The sequence below is a fragment of the Lagenorhynchus albirostris genome, chromosome 20 (genome assembly GCF_949774975.1).
Source record: "Lagenorhynchus albirostris chromosome 20, mLagAlb1.1, whole genome shotgun sequence".
In the NCBI taxonomy this organism is placed as follows: Eukaryota; Metazoa; Chordata; class Mammalia; order Artiodactyla; family Delphinidae; genus Lagenorhynchus; species Lagenorhynchus albirostris.
In genome coordinates this window covers 2,710,024-2,731,895 of record NC_083114.1, presented here as the reverse complement: position 1 = coordinate 2,731,895, position 21,872 = coordinate 2,710,024, and the positions used below count along the sequence as shown (strand labels likewise).

General features: G+C 43.0%; 2 protein-coding genes across 20 annotated transcripts in view; one reads left to right on the top strand and one right to left on the bottom strand.

Moving 5' to 3' along the window:
* The window catches only part of PIGL (phosphatidylinositol glycan anchor biosynthesis class L), a 50,570-nt gene extending 40,601 nt beyond the window's left edge, over window positions 1–9,969 (bottom strand). For both annotated transcript variants that reach the window (XM_060135360.1, XM_060135361.1), the window contains exons 1-2: window positions 8,868–9,969; window positions 339–438 (exon numbers count right to left, since the gene is read on the bottom strand). In XM_060135360.1, the coding sequence (XP_059991343.1) occupies window positions 339–438; window positions 8,868–9,105 (338 nt within the window). In that variant the 5' untranslated portion in view covers window positions 9,106–9,969. The remainder of the gene's footprint in view (window positions 1–338; window positions 439–8,867) is intronic.
* Window positions 9,246–21,872, top strand: part of NCOR1 (nuclear receptor corepressor 1) — a 145,924-nt gene continuing 133,297 nt past the window's right edge. For 12 of the 18 annotated variants that reach the window (XM_060135346.1, XM_060135345.1, XM_060135341.1 and 9 more), the window contains exon 1: window positions 10,139–10,208. The gene's annotated coding sequence lies outside the window, so the exon portion shown is untranslated. Of the gene's footprint in view, window positions 9,584–10,138; window positions 10,209–21,872 lie in introns of those variants that run through there. The other 6 variants (XM_060135352.1, XM_060135350.1, XM_060135354.1 and 3 more) reach the window with 2 other exon arrangements.

The window sequence follows — 21,872 nt, the reverse complement described above, 5'->3', positions numbered from 1 at the left end:
CATATGGGATCTTAGTTCCCTGACCAGGGATCGAACCTGTGGCCGCTGCAATGGAAGCGCAGAGTCTTAACCACTGGACCTCCAGGGAAGTCCCTGAAATTTTTTATAATAATTTTTTTTAAAGATTCAAGAGAAGCAGCTATCTTAAGACAAAATCTGAACAGAAGTTGAAAAAATTCACTTGCACTACACTGTCACTTAAAAACAAACGTGAAACTATTTTCTGTAGACTTCTCAAGTAAGATGTTCTTATCCACCCACGTTATGTTTGTGTCTTTTCAGTGTACCACTGCATTTTTATTGCCAATGAATTTCCACTTGTTAAAAGATAAGTTTACCTGTTGTCAATAATCATTACGTTGGAGGGTGGAATCCCCAAAACATCACAGCTCTGCAAAAGTTCCTTCTTACGAGTCTCCCCTTGATTGTAGTAATTTCCTGAGGATAACAAATACACAGTTGTTGATTTCTTTATCAGTGGAGATCTATCGGTTCACTCATTCTTATCTCATCTTGTTCCCTATAGGATTTAAGCTACCTGAAAATTTTGTGGTGGTGATAAAAAGTTGAAGAAGACGCAACGCTAGGGTTACTATCAGACACTCCTGTGAGAAGCCGTCTTTAGAATCACCTTTGAATTCTTCCCCATCTCTGTGTCTCTCCCTGTGTCTGTCCATCTGCCTGCCTGCCTATGTACCTTTCAGCCCCAAGCTACAGGCTTTGAGCACCTGCTTTGCAGTGAAACAGATTTAGGACTGACCCTTCTGTAACCACTCAGAACAAGTCAGGTATCTGGACACACTATTTGTTTGGGCTCCTTATTATTTAATCTTATTTATTTTTTAAATTATAGTTGATTTACAATGTTGTGTTAATTTCTGCTGTAGAGCAAAGTGACTCAGTTATACACATATATACATTCTTTTTAAAATATTCTTTTCTATTAAGGTTTATCACAGGATATTGAATACAGTTCCCTGTGCTACACAGTAGGACCTTGTTGTTTATCCATCCTATATATAATAGCTTGCATCTGCTTATCCCAAACTCCCACTCCTTCCCTCCCCCACTCCCCTTCCCCTTGGCAACCACAAGTCTGTTCTCTTATGTCTGTGAGTCTGTTTCTGTTTTGTAGATAGAGTCATTTGTGCCATATTTTAGATTCCCCGTATAAGTGATATCATATGGTATTTGTCTTTCTCTTTCTGACTCACTTCACTTAGTATGATAATCTCTAGTTGCATCCATGTTGCTGCAAATGGCATTATTTCGTTCTTTTTTATGGCTGAGTAGTATTCCGTAGTATATATAAACCACACCTTCTTTATCCATTCATCTGTCGATGGACATTTAGGTTGTTTCCATGTCTTGGCTATTGTGAACAGTGCTGCTGTGAACATAGGGGTGCATGTATCTTCTTGAATTATAGTTTTGTCCTGGTATATGTCGTTTGGTCCCCTTTAAATTGATAGTCTTCAAATATCTGTTAAGCACTTATTTAAAGAGGCTGCTACTCCTGAGTGTTACAGGAAAATAGCCTCCTTCAGAGTTTAGTAACCAGCTCTCCCAGCATGTCCCCGGGGATCTGGACCACATCAGCACCCCAGATAGCTTGCGAAGTCTTTATTTTCCCAACACAGACACTATACTTCCCAAGAATGGTTCTGTTAAGTAACGGCTCTGTATCCTTACAAATAACATATGGTGACGTTTTGGTACCACTTAAATTGCCCTTATGAGCAATTGTCTAGCTACTGGCCCCCTTAATTCAACCCTCCAGCAGATAACTGCATGTGTGCTTTGTGCTAGTTACTTAACTCTCCTGAGCCACGGTTCCTGTACCTGTGCAGTGGGGATGATGGACGTCTGTCTCCAAAGGCTTTCCTAAGGATTATATGATGAGACACATCTACCTAGTCAGGTGCTCAGTGTTTCTCTTCTCTTCCCTTGACTGCTTTCTCTTTCCCTTCCCCCTCCTCCTCTCCTTTCTTCCTGAATTATAATTCTCCCTCATCATCCAGATCAAATGCCATTCCCTCTGGGAAGCCTTCTGCTCTTTTCCCCGGCAAGCAGTCATTTCCAGTATTCTGCTCAGAAATGTGAACTTTCCTCTGTGATCTGATTATTAATGCCTAAATGTCATTGACCTGAAAAGCCACTCTGTATCATCCTGGTGTCAGCACACTGCAGGCACTCCAGAGGCCCCGAGCAGAGAGTGGCTCTGCTTACTGTTCCAGAAAACTCAGAAAGGAACTCCCAAGTGAAACCTTTCAACTTTGGCAGGGGTTACTCTAGGGCTCGTTTTGAACTGTTTGAACCCAGATAGGAGACAGTCATTACATTGTATCTGATAAAAGGACTAACCCCCAAAAGACTCCAGAAAATAGCTTAATTTTGTACTGTTCTCATCACAGATTTTTGAGTCAAATAGAAATTGTCAATTTTTGTGATGGTCATTATATTTTAGGTTCCCCTCTCCCATTTTATCTCAAGGTTACTTATCTTCGGTGATAAGTAAATAGTCTAACGTACACTAGTGACGGGCTTCCTAACCTCAGAGGCCGAGCATGTTAGACTCTGGTTACAGTTGTGAGAAACAGCTTAGAAGTGAGGCCAAGGTGTTTTTGGACCTGGTTTTATTTCTTTGTGTTTGAACTGAGGAACTTAGAACAAGTTAGGGAGTTGAAGTCAGAGAGCATTTTCAACATTTTCATTCACTCTGGTGAACGTGTAAGCACTTCAGTGGAGTAAGTGTCTGGGACCCTCCAGCAGCTCCTGACTGGCATTCTCTAGAACAGTGTCCCCTGGGTGCATGTGGGGTGCACAGGACCATCTGCTGGGGTGGTGGAAAGGTTTTGGAACTTCTCCTCCTAATTTGTTTACCTTGTCCTTTATACATGTCAACTTTCATTGTTTTAGACTGTACACATTAATTCAGCGGTCTAGCTACTTAATATAATTATAAGTAAATATACATATAATGGGAGTATATGTTCAAAAGCTTTTACCAATAGGAAAATGTGACCCCAAAAAAGCTTGGAGATCATTATTCTAGAAGGCAGAAAACAAATGGGATTAATGTGGATTTATTTATATAGAACTACATTGTGTGTGTGTGTGTGTGTGTGTGTGTGTGTGTGATAACTAATACTTAGTAATAACTAGCAAACATAATGACATTTAATAGAAATTAAATTCACTTTGTAAAAGACCCACATTTACATAGCACAATGTATAAAGGTAGACATTTGTTTTACCTTAAAAATTCATTTATTTATTCTAAATAGGTAAAAAGACTTACATGGTTAAAAATACAAAGAAACAAGACCGTATAGATATTTTTTTAAAAAGCCCCTCTCCCACTCCTCTAGTTACCCATTTTCCTACCCTGGAAGTTTTAATTTGTTAGAATGAGAAGTGGTTTGAGAATCAAGGCATCGTGGACCCAATACCTGGCCTTCCACTAACTTTGTGAACCTGAAGAGATTCTTTAAGTTCCTGGGTTTCAGGAATGCTAGCAAGGGTTTTCCTTGAACATGACTAAGCTAATTCTAAAAGGTATTGGGAAGAAAAAAAGGTCCACATTTTCTCAACTATAAAATGGGGGAGTTTAGGTTCTCTACCACTTAGGGTCTACCCAGGAAAACAGAAACCATATCAAATATTTACATCAGTAAGAATTTAATAAAAAGAATTTGAAACGTAGCTGATGGGAGGAATTGAGGGCCAAAGAGGGAAGAGTGAGAGACCTAGAGTGTAGTGATGGAGGAAGTAACTACCAGCCCTAGGCTGCAGAGGTAAGAGGAAGCAATATCACTCAAGCCCAAACCGGGTTCCCCAGGAGCTGAAACCCAAAGAGCTGGCCACCTTCCATTAGAAGGTGTCCACAGAGCCCAGCTGGAGAAATCACGATGTGCGTATGTGTGATACACACACACACAGGGGAAGGATCATGCCCCTCTGATGAGCAATTTGAAAGATGGAAGCAGCAAGAGGAGAGGGGCCCAAGAGGCTGGATTTGCGAGGATCTCTCTCTCGAGCTGAAGACAGACGGATAAATCCTGTCTAAGCCGAGTGAACAGGCATGGGGGCTCTAGACCACTCACCCGTTTGGTTCATTGAATACCAAGACTCTCCTAGACTCGGCCAAGGGTTTGTGACCGCGCGGGGCGCCAGTGGGGACTCTCAGAAAGAAATAGGAAAGAGGAGGAAAAGGGGGCAGGGCCTCGGTTGGTGGCATACTGGGGAGTGCCCTCCATGTGCGGGCCATGTCATAAACAGTTTGATAACATTCTTTTTTTCTATCCTTTTAGTCCTCTGGCTTTCTCGCCCAGCTTTCGATATTTTCGAGATATATATACACAGATATATATTTTTTTTACAAAATAGGGCCAGAGATATGTAACCTTTGAGTCCTGTTCTGAAGTTTCTATCACTCTCTTAAACATAATTCATATTTACCTTGTTTATTTTATTTTTTTTGGCTGTGCCACGTGGCAAAAAAACCTTAGTTCCCCAACCAGGATCTTAGTTCCCCAACCAGGGATCAAACCTGTGCCCCTTGCAGTGGAAGTGCAGAGTCCTAACCACTGGATCACCAGGGAAGTTCCCATAATTCATATTTTAAATATTACTAATTTATCCCATTCTTAATAAGATGCAGTCAATCTTAAGATCATATATTTTTAGAAATCCCAAATGTATTGAGTTAGAAAGAAAAGAGTAAAATAGATGAGACTAACACTTTTGAGCCTGGATCTAAATTTATCTCAATAAGGAAAATTCTGAATAATTATTCATGATTAAAAAGCAATAGTGAGGGACATCCCTGGTGGCACAGTGGTTAGGAATCCACCTGCCAATGCAGGGGACACAGGTTCAAGCCCTGGTCTGGGAAGATCCCACACGCCTACATCCCACATGTGCTCATAGCCAAGGAGCAACTAAGCCCGTGCACCACAACTACCGAGCCTGCGCTCTAGAGCCCGTGAGCCACAACTACTGAGCCCGCGTGCCACGACTACTGAAGCCCACACGCCTAGAGCCCGTGCTCTGCAACAAGAGAAGCCACCAGAACGAGAAGCCCACGTAACGCAATTAGAGAAAGCCCGCACACAGCAAAATGAAGACCCAATGCAGCCAAAAATAAATAAATAAAAATAAATTTATAAAAAAAAATAAAATGTTTGGAAGAAGGTCAAAAATGGCAAACACACCCTGAGGAACAACAGATCAGAGGGCTGGCCCTACCAGATACAGTGTTGTAAAAGCTACAGAAGTTAATTGTTGTAAAAGCTACAGCATGATATTGGCACAGGGATGTCAAACTGACTGAAGGGACAGTATTCAGATCAGAAATACACGGAGCTCTGACATATGAGAGGTGGCAGTGCAGTCAGGAGGGGAAAGGATGGCCTGAACTGGTTTTCCCGACTCCAGTCTTTCCCTCCAAACGGTTCTCCATATGCCACCAGTATGAGCTTGCTAAAACACAGAACTGGCTGTGTTAATTCTCCAGCACATGCATTCTACAACACCCTACTACCTACTGTGGCTTCCTCTCATGTGTATATTAATAGGTACTTCAATGGTTACATAAATTGGAGAAATGCTGGACTAAACAAAATTAAATAGGAATTCTTTATAGCAAGACTTCTCCAAGATATTGATAGTCTAATAAGGACCGTGCACCTCTAAAGGGGGAATAGCACATCCGGTTAATTTCCCTAAACTTGTCAGGTCAAGGTATTAACATTTTTTTTTTTTAATAGCAGCTTGAGGAACTGCTATTTCGTGGAACATACACTGGGAATCAAAATGGTTACTTCCTTAACTGATACAGCAGCAAGGCAATGTGTGTGGGTGCAATGGTTTAGAACAGGAAAGAGCCACTGGGTCCTGGCTCCTCTGTGTTCTAGCTCTTCACTTTGGTCAAGTTACCTAACTTCGTGGTTCAGTTTCCACAGTTAAAAAATGAGAAAAACAAATTATATATATGTGTAATGCCTATCATAGGATTGCTGAGAGGATTAAATGAGCAACTAATAACAAAATACATTTTTTCCTGCTTCTCCCTACCCCTTAAAACTGGAGATGTAGTTAGAATGAGTTATTCAAATGAGTCCAAGACTTACTTATGCTTTTACTATTGCCCTGAATGGCTTGCCCCATTTCCTGTATACTTAAGTCCTATTTTTAAAGCCTAGCTCAAAAGAAAAGCTCTTTGGAGAAGTTTCCTTAATCCAATTGATGCTTTTCCCCATTTTGAGTCCACAGTCTTTTCTCTGTCAATTACAGCTTTCATTATGTTATATCACGTTATTAACTTCCTGTTTTTCAGGTTAGAATAAATCAGGAAGGTGGGTAATGTTTAGTCCGTACATTTTTTAAATGAGTTGGGTATTTTAAAAGTAATTTAAAAAATTACAAGAGAAAACAATTTAAACAGAAAGTTGGATTCAGAGGAAATAATGAAAGACAACAATGAAGATACTGAGTTTTAGTATGTGTCAAGGGCGTGGTGTTATATTTTTTACCTAAAAAAATTTTGATTTCTGGCCCCAACCTACTAAAAAATAAAGAGAAATTTATTAAAGAATCCTGTGTACCTATAATACTTTGTAAATAAAATCCAGGCATCTTGTAACAAATTTTGCTTATAATTTGATTCCCATAGTTGTAATATGAAACATAAATAAAATTAAAAGCAAACAAAAAATGAGGCCATTACTTGCATATATTTGCAGTTAATATCCTTAATAGCACAAACTGAGAAGAGAAGTGCTTAGATTGAAATTCTCAATATTTATGAAAAATGGTTTAATCTTACTGGCAACAAAAGATTTTGAAGGAAAAAAATGTTAGTCAAATCAAGAAATATTATACATAAAGAGATTATTTGTAATAGAGATAACCTGGGGGGGAAAAATCCCTAAATATATGTATAATAAGGGATGACTAACTAAATTAAGGTTTATCTGTATGAAACCATTTAAAAGGCTATATATCTAGTTCTTATAAACATAGGTAAATATTTAAAATATAAGTTTCAGAAGGACATGGTCCTCACCTAGCTTGTTTTCAGTTTTATTCCTAGGGCAGAGAATAAGTCTTGGCAGATAGACTTTTTTTAAATTAAAAACTTTTTTTATGAAGACTTTTTTTTAAAAGAGCAGTTTTAGGTTCACAGCAAAATTGAGGGTAAGGTACAGAGAGTTTCCATATATTCCCTGCCCTCACACACGTACAGCCTCCCCCATTATCAGCATCTCCCACCAGATGGTACACTTGTTACAATCGATGAACCTACACTGACACATAATAATCACCCCAAGTCCATGGTTTACATTAGGGTTCACTCCTGGTCTTGTACATTCTATAGGTTTGGACAACTGTATAATGACATGTATCCATCATTACATTATACCATACAGAGTATTTTCACTGCCCTAAGAATCCTCTCTGCTCTGTCTATACATCCTTCCTCTCATCCCAACCCCTGATCCCCACTGATCTTTTTACTGTCTCCATAGTTTCACCTTTTCCAGATTGTCACATAGTTGGAATCACACAGTACAAAGCCTTTTCAGATTGGCTTCTATCACTTAGTAATACGCATTTAAAATTCTTCCTTTTCATGGCTTGATAGCTCATTTCTTTTTGCCTCTAATATTCCATTGTCTGGATGGACCACAGTTTATTTATCCATTCACCTACTGAAGGACATCTTGGTTGCTTCCAAGTTTTGTCAATTATGAATAAAGCTTCTATAAACATCTGTGTGCAGGTTTTTGTGTGAACATGTTTTCAGTTCTTCTGGGTAAATACCAAGGAGGGCTACTGCTGGATGGTTTGGTAAGAGTATGTTTAGGTTTGTAAGAGACTACCAAACTAACTGCCTTACAAAGTGGCTGAACCACTTTGCGTTCCCACCAACGATGAATGAGAGTACCTTGGTGCCACATCCTCACCAGCATTTGGTGTTGTCCGTGTTCCGGATTTTGGCCATTTTAATAGTAAGCAGTGCACAAAAATCTTTAATAAATATTTGAGAAATTAATGAAAAGGTAATATTCGGTGAAAAATACAAAGTCTTATAAAATGTGCTGAGAAAAATCTGTATAGAAAAAGAACGGGTACGAAACAACCAAATGGGAAAAGAGGTCACTGGGCATTTGTTAAAAACAGCTTTATTGAGGTATGATTTTTACATACCATAAAATTCACCCATTATATATGTACACTTCAATTATTCCATTTATACAGCTGTGCAATTACCACCATAACCCAGTATCATGGTCAATTTGTTTTCTCATTCCTTCTTTTCTGTATGGTAAAGAAGGACTTAATTCTTTGAAAGGCCCTAGTGAAAGCTGGGTGGAGTTGAACTCTAAAATGACCTGTAAGATTATTTTCTAGTCTAATGAACTCTCTCTTCAATTTGATACATGCATCTTTCTAGCACAAAGTGGACTGAAGGATTGATCAGGAATGACAGCCCACATTCTGTTTGGTCGTTATTCTTGGCCTTCCTGGAAATGAAAAGGTTCCACAGGATACTGATCACAGTCGCAGTTCCCAACGCGGATGCAGGTACTGAATGGAAGCAAATGTGAGCTCCCGGATCCTGCTAGCGGAGAGCGGAGCTCGCACGCTGCCCACGCCTCCCAACGCACCTGGGAAGCCGGCCCTACAGCCCTCAGGCTGGGGCCACAGATTCTCGGTGAAGCGCCCGGATAAAGGACCTCCAGTGTGTTCACCCGGTTCCCTCCGACAGAGACCCCTCCGGGAAGAAGTCAAGTGAGACAGGTTGGCGCCTAAATGCCTTCCCAGCCCCGGCTCCCCGCGCCCCGCCTACAGCTTCCTACCTGCGGAGAAGCAGAGCAGGGACACCTGGTGCCGCATGCGGACCAAGCCTAGAACGGTGGGAGCAAAGAACATGGCTTCATCGTCGGGGTGCGCGGTCACCAACAGAGTCCGGCTTCCGCCTCCCGGCAGGCCAGCTTGCTCCGGACTCTTCATTCGCTCCCAGGAGTCCCAAACCCAGAGGAAGCCCCATGTCAGGACCGCCGCCGCCACACACAGCAGCAGACCCACCACCTCCATGCCCTGAGGAGGCACTGCGCCTGCGCAGGAGGGGAGGCGGCCGCCGGGCCGGCTCCGGCGGGAGACCGGCGCTCGCGGAAACCACGTTCCGAGTGGAAATCCGTCCGGTTGCCCTGCTCCAACGGCCGGAGGCTTTAAGCGTCGGGCTGTGTGCTCTGACACGGACGCCTCCCAGCCCCTCTTCACCGGCTGCCGCTACTTTACGCGGCCTTTACGAGCTCTCGTGCACGCTCCGCTTCAGGGCTGAGCCAACCCCCTTGCCGTCCACACAGTACTTAAGGGGAAGCGTCTGAAAAGAACCTCCAGCATCTTCAGTGCGAGTTCCTCCTGTTTTTACGTCACCATTTTCTCACTCATTTCTTAAAACCCGGACTTTCTCGTAATTATCCGGGTGAACACCGACTTTGTTTCTCCTAATTCCGGGATGTGGAGTGGCGCCTTCTCTAAAGGAAAAGTATGCGGTGGCGAGGCCCGTCCGGTCAGTTCCCTGGGAGCGTGAGGCCGAGAGCGCAGTTGGCGGGCGCGGGGGCCCGGGCTCCTCGGAGGGGCCGGAGGGAGGGCCGGCATCACGGGCGGGTCGGCCTCGCGCGGCCTTTCTGGCAGGCCCGCTGCGAACGCAGCCTGAGCCCGGGAAGCAGCTGCGCGGGTGGCCGCGCGCACCCCCCGGGCCCCCGCTTCCCTCCCGCCCTCAGCCCGGGCTCTCAGGCCCGGGGCGCGGCCTCGCGTCCTTCCCTTTCTCACGCCCGCGGGGAGTCCCGGGCGCGACGGCAGCACCCTGGGTCCGCCGCCGGGCCAAGGGGGTACGCCAGGGGCCCGGGAAGCTCGGCCAGCGGAGGGAGTCGGCCTCCCAGCCTCCGGAAGGAGGAGGAGCCGGAGCAGCCTCAGCCGCGGTCGCCGGGCCGGGGGGTGGGGGGGCGGAGGAGAGGGGTTGAATCAAAATGGCGGCCGAGGTGGCGAAGCAGCAGCGGCGGCGGCGGCGGCGGCGGCTGGAGTGAGCGCCCGGCTCGCCGCGCCGACCAGGGCCCGGGCAGGGCCGCGCGCGAGGCCGCGTCCTGCCCCTCAGGCCCGGGGCCGCGTCGGCCGCCGCGCTTCGTCCGCTCCCGGTGAGTAGGCCCGGCGCCCGCAGTCCGGCCTCCGGGCCCCCGCTAGCCCGGGGCCGCCGAGGGCTCCGGGGCACCAGCCGCGGGGGAGGCTTTCCGGCCGGCGAGGGGCGTCGCGGGCCCGGCGGCTCGGGACCCGCCCAGCCGCCGGCCTCTTGCCCTCGGCGGCCGGGGCGAGCCGGGCGCGGCGGGGAGCGGGGCCGGGCGAGCGGGGGAGGCTTATGGAGTTTGGAGGAAGAATGGGTTGCGGCCGGGCCGGGGCGCCCAGGGTGTCCTGCGGGGAGCGGGCTGCGGGGCCCGAGGCGGGCGCGGGCCGGGGCCGCGGGTGGGGCCGGCGCAGGTGGCGGCCTGCTCTCCCTCCGGGGCGGAGTTGGTGGCTGCCCGGGAGTGTGCAAGGGGTCAGGGCGGGTGACAGCGGTGGACAAGTGCCTGAAGAGCAAACTAGTTCACCTTTGCGACCGAACCACTTGGGGTGTAATGGCGAAGGGAGGGCGGGGGAGACGGTGGAGATCGGAACCCGGTACCTTCTGCCTTTTATCGTTGCTGTTTAATGTGAATTCTCTTTTGGGGGGAGGAGCGATTCGAGAAACTGTAACTGAGAAGTCAGTCTTAGTGGCGAGGAGACTGAATTCTTCGAATTAGCCGGATTAGGTATAGTCGTGTATTAAAGGTGTGGGTGGGAATAGGTGATATTTGTGAAAAGTGTTTGCTCAGAGTGTCAGTTTTCTTTTACCGATGTTGCATGCTACAGTGCCGCTTCTCCAGAGTTTCCCTTGGAGAGCAGAGGTGTGGGTGATTCTAATCTGCGGGATTAGTGTTTTCACCTGCATCAGATTTGCTTCCCTAAGTATATCCTAATTGTACTGAAATTTACATTCCTTGCGTGCACCTTGGTGAGGCGGTGACTCGAGGCGGAACGTTGCGTAAAGAGCAACAGGCCTGGGATTTTAAAATGCCTACAAATATTCATTCATTCGTTCAACATGTCGTGATCAATAACTGCTGCTGATAGGTCACATGTGACTTTCTCTTGGATAACTGAAAAGTTGATGGCATTATTTAATTTTTAATAGTTTTTGAAAATGTTTTGATGTATCCTTTCGTAAAGATATTTATTGGCAGAACTAACTTGCCCGACCTCAGGAGCAGACCAATTTTAGAATATTATTTAGACATGGGTGAAGATTACAGAAGAAATAAGCAAGTTGTTGCAGAAAGAAACATTGTCTTTATTTTCTCATTCTGTTAAAATCCAGTGGAGGTTTATTTATTTATTTTAATATTTATAGTACACAGTTGCTTTGCCTTGCTTTAAGCACACCTGTTAATGGAAATCAAGGTTAACACACACATGTATATAAATAATATGCACATACATACATAAGGATGTGATTGCTTGCAGTACCAAAATACTCTTTCCTTTTACAAAAGGCTTGCCATATGTTGGACTCCTACCCCAGAGAAAATACAATACAAAGAGTCCTGATTCCTCCTTTAACTGTGTCATTTTGGAACATGATCAGTCTTTTTCTGCTTGTTTCCTCATCTATGATAGCAGGAAAACATCTCTCCTAAGTTGCTGTTGTGAGCCTAAAAGAGCTGTTATGAAATTGCTTTACAGAGATCGGAAAGGTTATATTTCTGTGCCAGAGTAACAGCTCCCTCTTCTCTCCTGAAATGCGTTAACTACACATCTCCTCTCATGGCATTTACACTTTCTACCTTGTATTTAGGTACGTACCTGTTTTATCTCCTATTGAGGAGCAGGATGGGCCCTTCTCTGACTTTATCTTGAAGGCACTGCCTAGGATATTGACACTGCAAATGTTTATTGAACGAATAAACATTGTATTCTAATTAGGGAAATGTGTTCACATTACAGCTTACCAAATACATCTGCTAACCTGCTGTGACATATTTATATAGGTGTGATTTTCTCCATGATCTATGAGGAATACATTTTTTTAAAAATAAATTTATTTATTTTTGGCTGCATTGATTGGGTCTTTGTTGCTGCGTGCCGGGCTTTCTCTAGCTGCGGCGAGCCAGGGCTACTATTTTTTCTTTTTTTTTCGTTGCGGTACGCGCAGGCTCAGCGGCCATGGCTCACGGGCCCAGCCGTTCCGCGGCATGTGGGATCTTCCTTGACCGGGGCACGAACCCGTGTCCCCTGCATCGGCAGGCAGACGCTCAACCACTGTGCCGCCAGGGAAGGCCGCGGGGGCTACTCTTCGTTGCGGTGAGCGGGCTTCTCATGGTGGTGGCTTCTCTTGTTGTGGAGCACGGGCTCTAGGCGCACGGGCTTCAGTAGTTGTGGCTCACAGGCTCAGTAGCTGTGGCTTGCGGGCTCTAGAGCACAGGCTCAGTAGTTGTGGTGCACAGGCTTAGTTGCTCCGCGGCATGTGGGATCTTCCTGGATCAGGGCTCGAACCCGTGTCGCCTGCGTTGGCAGGCAGATTTTTAACCACCATGCCACCAGGGAAGCCCAGGAATAAATATTTTTAACTGGGTGTCTTGTTGGATTTAATCATGTAGTAAAACTTAAGAATTTGCCCTGCCCACATAATTTTTTAAAACACAGAATGCTCAAAATTAACTTTCTTTGAATTTGAGTAAAATTTGTCCCAAGGCCAAGCATATTTGTATTAATCAAACTATTTTTAAGCTTTTTTTTTTTTTTTTGGTAAATTTTGTGAAGTGGGAGATTGTCTTGCCATTGTTATCTGCAGGAGAAAAGCAGAGGCCTTTCAATATGCCAGGGATTGATGTAGGTAAATGTCAGGCTATTTGTTTCTCAGGTTTTTTGTGTTTGTTTTGTTGTTCAGTTTTAACTGTATTTTGTGACCTGTCTTTTTTTTTTTTTTTTTGTGACCTGTCTTAATTGCAATTTCAAATTCTTAACTGATGCCTGAGAATAGTAGAGATCTCAAATACTTAGTTACTTCCTTGTGTTCATTTACTTCAGAGACTGGATTTTACTGGAGTATGGTACAAAGGTTGTCAGGGTTTATTATGTCTGGACTTATCTGTTGGTGTGTAGTTCATTCACTTGTTCAACCAGTGTGGCATGCCTTATGTTTACAGCATGTTACTAAATTCTATAAAAGTATAAAGTTGACCAGATCAGTTACATGCACAAAGAACTCAGTCTGTAGATTGATACTTTGTCCTTTTCAGGTTTAATGTTGCAAAAGTACATTTAGATAGAATATTATTATTATGTTTCCTCCTAGGAGCCATGCATCCCCACAGCCTCATACTCCTTGACAGTCAGGTCTAGAGCTGCCCATTCCAGCCTCCTCTGACTTTAAGCCCAGCTTCTTCTCCTGATCAGTCCAGCTCGGGGTGACTTGGCGTCTCCTGTCATGCTGCCCTGTCCCTTTAATTGTCTTATTGATTTAGTATTTTTATTTTATGGCTGTTTAATTTCCCTGGTATTTATGGCCTATTTTCCCCCAACTAAATTGTGAGGATCTCTGAAGAGCAAAGGTCTCACATTTCTTTGAGTTTCTCAGTGCACCTGGTTTGAAGCCATGCCAGTATTGCTGCTCAAAAAAGTTTGAGAATTCTATCTTAATAAATAGCAATTTAATAAAGAGTATCAAATCTTGTGTTAGATACCCCTAAAAAAAAAAAGAAAACATTGGTTTTCTATCAGGACTCCTTAGGAGTATTGAAAAGCTATGAAAGCTTCTGTCATGTAGCGATAACTGTATGTAGAGCATCTGTTTTTTATTTTGGTATTATTGTGGTGGTCGTTTTCCATGAACATTTTTACTGTTCTACCATTTTTTCCTACCCCAGAAGCTTGTAAGCTTGTGTGGTAAAAATATTACTTGGATATTACTTGGATTGTTTTCAGATACATATTTTTTTTTGGGGGGGGGCGCTCCTCTTTGCATGTGAAAATGAGACTATACAAAGACATAAGAATGTTCCTGGGGAGCTCTTCAGTTTGATTCTTCCATGTGTGCTGCTGTTACTTTTATTTAATAATCTCAAAGACAAATCTAAATTGGTTAAAATAAAATGCTCATAATTTATAGAGTTACAGAATGTAGAGTCATGTAGATTATCTAGTCTTACTTGTTTTACTGGTGAATAAACTGAGGGTCACTGAATTGAAGGGGTCTGGCCTAAATTGTTACTGTTGGCCAGTAGCAGAATCCAGTCTTCTGCCTTCCAGGGTAGCTCCTTCTGGGACACCATATCATCCATGGGATGAGTCAATGTGATGATTGACTACTACTTAAAACAAAAATTGGGGTGGGTGGGAAATGAGTGCTCAGTCACTCAGCTTAGATATTGAATTTAGGTACTCCCCCTAACTTTACATTTCTGCAGTGAAAATGTAGCTTGAAAAAACTTGGTATTGATCTACATTAGTAACATGATCACCGGGAATTATGTTTCATTTTTAATCTGCTATGATGATTAAAAATGAAATGACAGTACCTTTTGTCTTCTTAAACAGAAATGTCTTTAAGGTTATCTGGACCTACTGATGTTTCATGGAATTTAAGTGTTACAGGGATGGAAATTTTATTATGCCAATGGTTAGGTACCTCTGAGATACAAATAGATAGGTTAAATTATTTTATATATTAGTTATTCCTTGCTTCACTTACTCTCAAACTTCTGGACTTTTTTTTTAAGTGTGAGAAACTTCAATTGTTATATGAAAGCTTAGATAAATAGCGTAAACATGAACTATCTTTTTAATGCCGTGTTGAAAAGCTCATATAGAATGTTAGTTTTCAATAGGTACTCATGCCATAAAATTTGTTTTAAAGGAAAAGGCGTAGTATTCTTTTTAAACTAATGTCCTCACATGAATACTGAAGCATGGCATGTGTGTTTTTTTAATAAATTTTATTTATTTTTATATTTATATTTGGCTGCGTTGGGTCTTCGTTGCTGCGCATGGGCTTTCTCTAGTTGCCGCGCGCGGGGGCTACTCTTCATTGCGGTGCGCGGGCTTCTTATTGCGGTGGCTTCTCTTGTTGCAGAGCACGGGCTCTAGGCTTGTGGGCTCAGTAGTTGTGGCACACGGGCTCAGTAGTTGTGGCTCGCGGGCTCTAGGGCGCATGCTCAGTAGTTGTGGCGCACGGGCTTAGCTGCTCTGCGGAACGTGGGATCTTCCTGGACCAGGGCTCGAAACCATGTCCCCTGCATTGACAGGCTGATTCTTTACCACTGTGCCACCAGGGAAGTCCCATAGCATGTTTTTTTATTCCACTTGGGCTATTAAATAATATGCCTCTTTTGTGTTGCATTAAGAAGGGTTGTTTTTTTCCCATTCTGTGCTCTTTTCTGGAATGCTATTTCCCTACCTTACTTTTCCAAACTCTACCGCACCTACATACTGCCTATTTTTTGAGGGGTTTTGAGCACATATCACTTCATCCAGGAAGTCAGTCTCCCTCCTCCTCCCTCTTCTCTGAAGAAAAGTGTTTTATGGTCTGGAAATTCTTAATGCCTCACTTACGCCTCTGCTATAATGTCATAGTTATTTATGTGCATGCCCGTTTAGTCCCCACTAGACCATAAGCCCATTGTGGGCATGTCTGTGTCTCAGTTATTTTTTGATCCTTCCCCTGCCCCCACTCCCAGAATAACACTCTGTCCCCAGGAATGGTGTAGTAGAAATTTGTTGAATGCATAAAAAGCAGCCCAGCTGCTTGGTGCAGCTGTGGAAGCCGACGGATACACTTGTGGGAACTTGATGGTGAGTAGTTTTTGGAAATAAAAAAACAGGTAGAAATTCACCAGTGTCAGTGAGATAAAATGTCTGTTATCAGTGAATTATTATTTTTGTTTGTTTGTTTTTGATTTGTTTTGTTTTTTTGCAGTACAAGGGCCTCTCACTGTTGTGGCCTCTCCTGTTGAGGAGCACAGGCTCCAGACGCGCAGGCTCAGCGGCCATGGATCACGGGCCCAGACGCTCTGCAGCATGTGGGATCTTCCCGGACTGGGGCACGAACCCGTGTCCCCTGCATCGGCAGGCGGACTCTCAACCACTGTGCCACCAGGGAAGCCTTGTTATCAGTGAATTATTAAAGCATTTCTTTAAAAAAGTATTTCTCTCAGTTTACTGGGATTTTTGGGAGAAAGAGAAAGTAAGCACAGAATCAGTTCATCTCAGATTATTTGTATTTCAGGTAATATTAGAACAAAAATGTGTTAATTTATATATGCAGGGAACTTTGGAGTTCAGTGCTAGGGAAAAAATGTGAATTAGGAATAGTTGGTTTATAGGATTATTATAAAATCCCTTTGGAGGGATCCCTTTGAAAGAATAGTACTTGATTAGTTTTATATCAAAAATTAAATTTTTGAGTAGATTAGTCAAGAACAAAGGAAGAGAAAAGTTAAGATTACCAAATTATTTTGATCCCCGCCCCCCGCCGGCAGTTTCTACTTGAGGAATAAAGTTTGGAGTGTTTTTCTGTTTTTTTTTCTTCGTTACACATAAACTGAAATTAAACCAGAATAAATTGAGGTTACATTTTTTAAGGAAAATTTGACTAAGTTGTTAGGAGGGCCATAACCTTTATGGTTACAGATTGCCTCCCCCCTCCCCCATACTTTATTTAACTGATAGGCTCTTTTCTTGACATTTTTGTTGTCATACACAGTTTAGCATCAGAGTAATCTGTTTTCGGCAGTTCATTTCCCTTGGCAACAGCACAGGGATTTGTATAATTTTGAAATGTTTTAAGTAGTAATCATCATGCCTTTGAACTCCTGTTCAAAGACATTTAACTTTGTATTACTTTTGATTAAGTTCTTTTAATTCAGTTTTGAATAATGATAACTTTTAAGTATTTGGAATGAAATCAAAACTTGTGCTTTCTAGGAGTTACAGCCTAAAATATACACAGTGTAAATATACCAGAAGTAGGGAGTGTGTAGTCCATTAACTGAGTGTGTGTGTGTGTGTGTGTTTGTGTGTGAGTGTGAGAGAATGGGAGGAACAAAGGGGGAGGGCATCAACTGAGCAGGAGCGGAGGGTGGAGGAAGTTACTCCCTATTTACACAAAACCATTTTAATGAGTGAAGGGGGTATGTTAGTTTGAAATCTTTACTTGTCTTTTATTTATTATAAGTAATACATTATTTTACGGAAGTACAATATGGAAGTATATAAAGAAATTGAAGCACCACTTCCTAGATGTAACTTGCTAAGTGTTGTGTATTCGTTCAGGTGTTTTTTTTTTTTTTTCTGTATGTATGTAATTTTCTGTATTATGGGACCATGATATGCTGTTCTTGTGTATACTGCTGTTCCATGTTGGTATTTTTAGAGCTACTTCTATCAATAACAGTTACATAGTATTCCACTTATAAAAAGAAAACACTATAATTTGTTTAATTAGTTTCCAGCCAGTACTGTTTTGTCAGAAAAACAAAGCTGTAGTGAATTATTTGTGTGTGTGTGTGTGTGTGTGTGTGTATTTATTTTGTATATTTATGCAAGCAGCTCTGTAGCATAGATTTCTGAAGTAGTGTTGCAGATATATGAATAGTGTAGATCTGGATGGATATTGTCACAGTGTATGGGTATGCCCCAGACCCTGGCCAGTACTAGATATTGCACATAAAAGCATTTTGCCAATTTAAGAAGTGGAAAAAGGGACATCCCTGGTGGCACAGTGGTTAAGAATCTGCCTGCCAGTGCAGGGGACACGGGTTTGATCCCTGGACCAGGAAGATCCCACATGCCGGGGAGCAGCTAAGCCCCTGCGCCACAACTACTGAGCCTGTGCTCTGGAGCCCGTGAGCCCCAACTACTGAAGCCCGAGCGCCTAGAGCCCATGCTCCGCAACAAGAGAAGTCACCGCAATGAGAAGACCGCGTACTGCAACGAAGAGTAGCCCCCGATCGCCGCAACTAGAGAAAGCCCACGCACAGCAACGAAGACCCAATACGGCCAAAAAATAAATTAATTAAAAAAAAAAGCGATTCTGACTGGCCTTTATCAGTCACTACTGACGCTGAACATTTTTTAATGAAGGGAGTTGTATTTCTTTTAGAAATTATCTACTTTTGTTCTTTGGTTATTTTTTGATGGGATTGGTGTTTTTCAGATTGATTTGAAGAGATGTTTACATATTAGGGTATTCACTTTTTACGTATGTGCACATCCCCCTACCCCCCAGCTGTTCTTTTGTAGTATTATGTAGTCAGATATATCCAACTGGGACTGTGCTGGCTATGTGACCTTGGGCAGATTACTTAACCTCTCTAAGCCTTAATTTCCTTATTTGTAGAATGGAAATAGAGATAATGTAAATAACATTTAGCATAGTGGCTGGCACACGGTAAGTAAAAATTCTAAATGTTAGCTGTTTTCATTATTGGTCTATATATGGCTTCTGAGTTTCATGCTCTGCTTAGACCTTCCTTAGTCTAAAATTTAAAATATTCATCCATCTATTAAACTGAAAAAGCAAAGTGAGGAATATTAAGTATAGTATGCTACTGCTTGTTTTAAAGAGGAAACATAATGTGTACATATTCACTTTTATATCGGAATATTTCTGAAACAAAACCTAAGAAACTGGTATTCCTTGTTGCTTGCTGTAGGATGGAGAACTGAGAGGCACATGAGTGAGAGACTTGATTGTATACCTTGACTGTATTTTTTTTATTTTTTTATTTTTTTGGCTGCGTTGGGTCTTTGTTGCTGTGTGCAGGCTTTCTCTAGCTTCTGAGATTGGGGGCTGCTCTTCGTTGTGGTGTGCTGGCTTTTCATTGCGGTGGCTTCTCTTGTTGCGGAGCATGGGCTCTAGGCGCATGGGCTTCAGTAGTTGTGGTACGCGGGTTCAGTAGTTGTGGCTCACAGGCTCAAGAGTGCAGGCTCAGTAGTTGTGGTGCATGGGCTTAGTTGCTCTGCCACATGTGGGATCTTCCTGGACCAGGGCTCGAAGCCGTGTCCCTTGCATTGGCAGGCGGATTCTTAACCACTGTGCCCCCAGGGAAGTCCCTTGATTGTATTTTTAAAACAAAGACGTCTTTAGATTTTAATTTTTTATTTTATTATTTTTTTTTTGCTTTGCCTTCCTTTCTTTTCCTTTTTTTAAACTTCTAATTTTTGGGGTCCATCTGGAATTCATTTCTAGTATAGGACATGAGGTAGACATATATTTTGGGGGGATAGAGGTGTGTATGTTTTTCCCCCTGAAATAACCAGTTGTGTCAGCACCATTTGGTGAATAATCCAGCCTTTGCCCCAGTTACCAGATTTGCACCTTCTATCAGTTTACTAAATATGTTTGGAACTGTTTCTAATCTGTTATGTTTTCTTGATATATGTTATCATATTCTTTAAATTACTGTTGTTGTATAATTTTGATACTAGTAGGGTTCGTCATCTGTTCATTACTCTTTTTTTTTTTTTCAGACTTTGGCAATTCTGGTCTATGTATTCTTCTGGATGAACTTTAGAATCATTCTGTGAGGTTCAAAAAGAAATCTTGCTGAGATTTTTATGGGGAATACTGAATAGTGATTGGCAATATTGAATTCATAGGTTAATTTTAGGAAAATTGACACCTTTGTGTACTTTCTATCCTTTTTTTCAAACAGACTTTTATGTTCTTCAGTAGATTTTCAAACTTTCCTTCAAATAAGTTCTGCACATTTCTTGTTTCTTTTGTCCAACAAATATAGTAGGGAATCAAACAGGGAGTTTATATTCTAGTGGGGGAAGCCAGTTTAAGTAAAACAAACGAGTGCATTTCAGATTATGATTGATCTATAGAAGAACAAAAAGGGTAACTGGAGGGTGGCTGGGAAAGGCCCTTATGGGAAGATGGCATTTGAACTGAGACCTAATTTTGAGGAGTCCTTGGCCCCAAGGGTGAGCCAGGAAGAGCATTCCAGGCAGAGAGTAAAGGACAAAGGCCTGAGTCAAGGAAGGACCTGGCCCTGGGTGAGGGAGCTGGAAGGAAGCTCCTTGTGGCCTCCTGAGCAGTTGTGGGGGCGGGTGGGAGCCCCTGGGCCACAGTGAGGAGTTCAGCTTCTGTTTGAAGTGCGTGGCAGCTCCGGAGGAGTCTTGAGCAGAAGAGTGATGTGTTCTGATTTATGGTTTAAAAAACATTTGGCTTTTTGAGTGGAGAAAGTATTGAAGTGGGAAGTCCAATTAGGAGTTTCTTGCAGCAAGAGATGAGGATGGGGGTAGTCAAGATGGAGAAGCATGGGAGGCTTGGGGGCGGGGCATGGAAGGAAGGCTAGGACTTGCTGTTGGAATTGGTGTGTTGAGAGCTAAGAACTCTTAGGTGCTGGGGAGGCCGTGTGTGCAAAGAAGAGATGGTCCCTGCCCTCAGAGGTCTCTGATGGTTTTGTTTATTATTATTATTATTGTATAGAATACAGTACCTTTTAAGTCAGTTGCTTTTTTTCTACTTTATTTTGGTATATATCTTAGAAGTAGAGTATGTTCATTAGCCTTGTTTTATTTTGCTTCCTAATCTTTAGCAGTCTCTCTTAGCAGGTCAAAGGGGAGGCAGCAAAACATGATCTTTAAGATAGCTCTGAGCTAAAAAAAAATTACCTTGTAGAAGTTACTTAGCCTCTCCAGTGCCTTACTTAGGGGTAATAGTGGAACTAGTGTTTTAGGTGAGCTCGTGCACACCATGCTCTTAGTACACTGCTGGGGATGTAGCAAAGGCTCAATAAATGGTGACTTTTTGTTATTCTCCTTAGATATTGTCATGTCTATTAATCCCAAGCATCCAAAGTTAAAATTTTTCTTTTTTTTTCTTTTTTTTTTTTTTTTTTGCGGTATGCGTGCCTCTCACTGTTGTGGCCTCTCCGCGTTGCGGAGCGCAGGCTCCGGACGCGCAGGCTCAGTGGCCATGGCTCACGGGCCCAGCCGCTCCGCGGCATGTGAGATCTTCCCAGACCGGGGCACGAACCCGTGTCCCCGGCATCGGCAGGCGGACTCTCAACCACTGCGCCACCAGGGAAGCCCAAAGTTAAAATTTTTCTGATCTCAATACCCTGTTCTTTGTGTTGATGGAGGAGAGGGTTGGTAAATAGTTGTCCTTTTTTTTTTTTTTTTAAAGTCTTTATTGAATTTGTTTCAGTATTGCCTCTGTTTCATGCTTTGGTTTTTTGGCTGTGAGGCATGTGGGATCCCAGCTCCCCGACCAGGGATCAGACCCGCAACCCCCCGCACTGGAAGGCAAAGTTCCAACCACTGGACCGCCAGGGGGGTCCCAATATTTGTCCATTTTCACTTTGAAATATATTCATTCTTATAGCTGGAGTGAATATTGCTCAATTTAGAGAATTAGGTTAGTACAGTGCCGCTGTGCCACAGGGTTCTCAGTCATCAGCCTGCTGCCGTCTGCCTGCTGCTGCTGTCTTTGGAAACTTCTCCTTTCTCACCTTAGGTAGGGATAGCGTAGTGTTGTTTTCACTCAAGAATTATTTATTGAATGTCTGTATTCTTAGATTAATGAAATGATTATGCCCATATTAATGTGTTCCTTTCATTGTCATACTTTATCGGGGGTAGGGTAGTCTAAAATGTTTTTTTCTTTAGCTCCCCTTTATCTGTCTTCTAAGTGAGATGTCATTATGTCAAAAGAGGCCACAAATAAAACACCTTGTTAATGACATTCCCCCAGAGTAACTCCTCCCCGCCCCGCAAAGGGA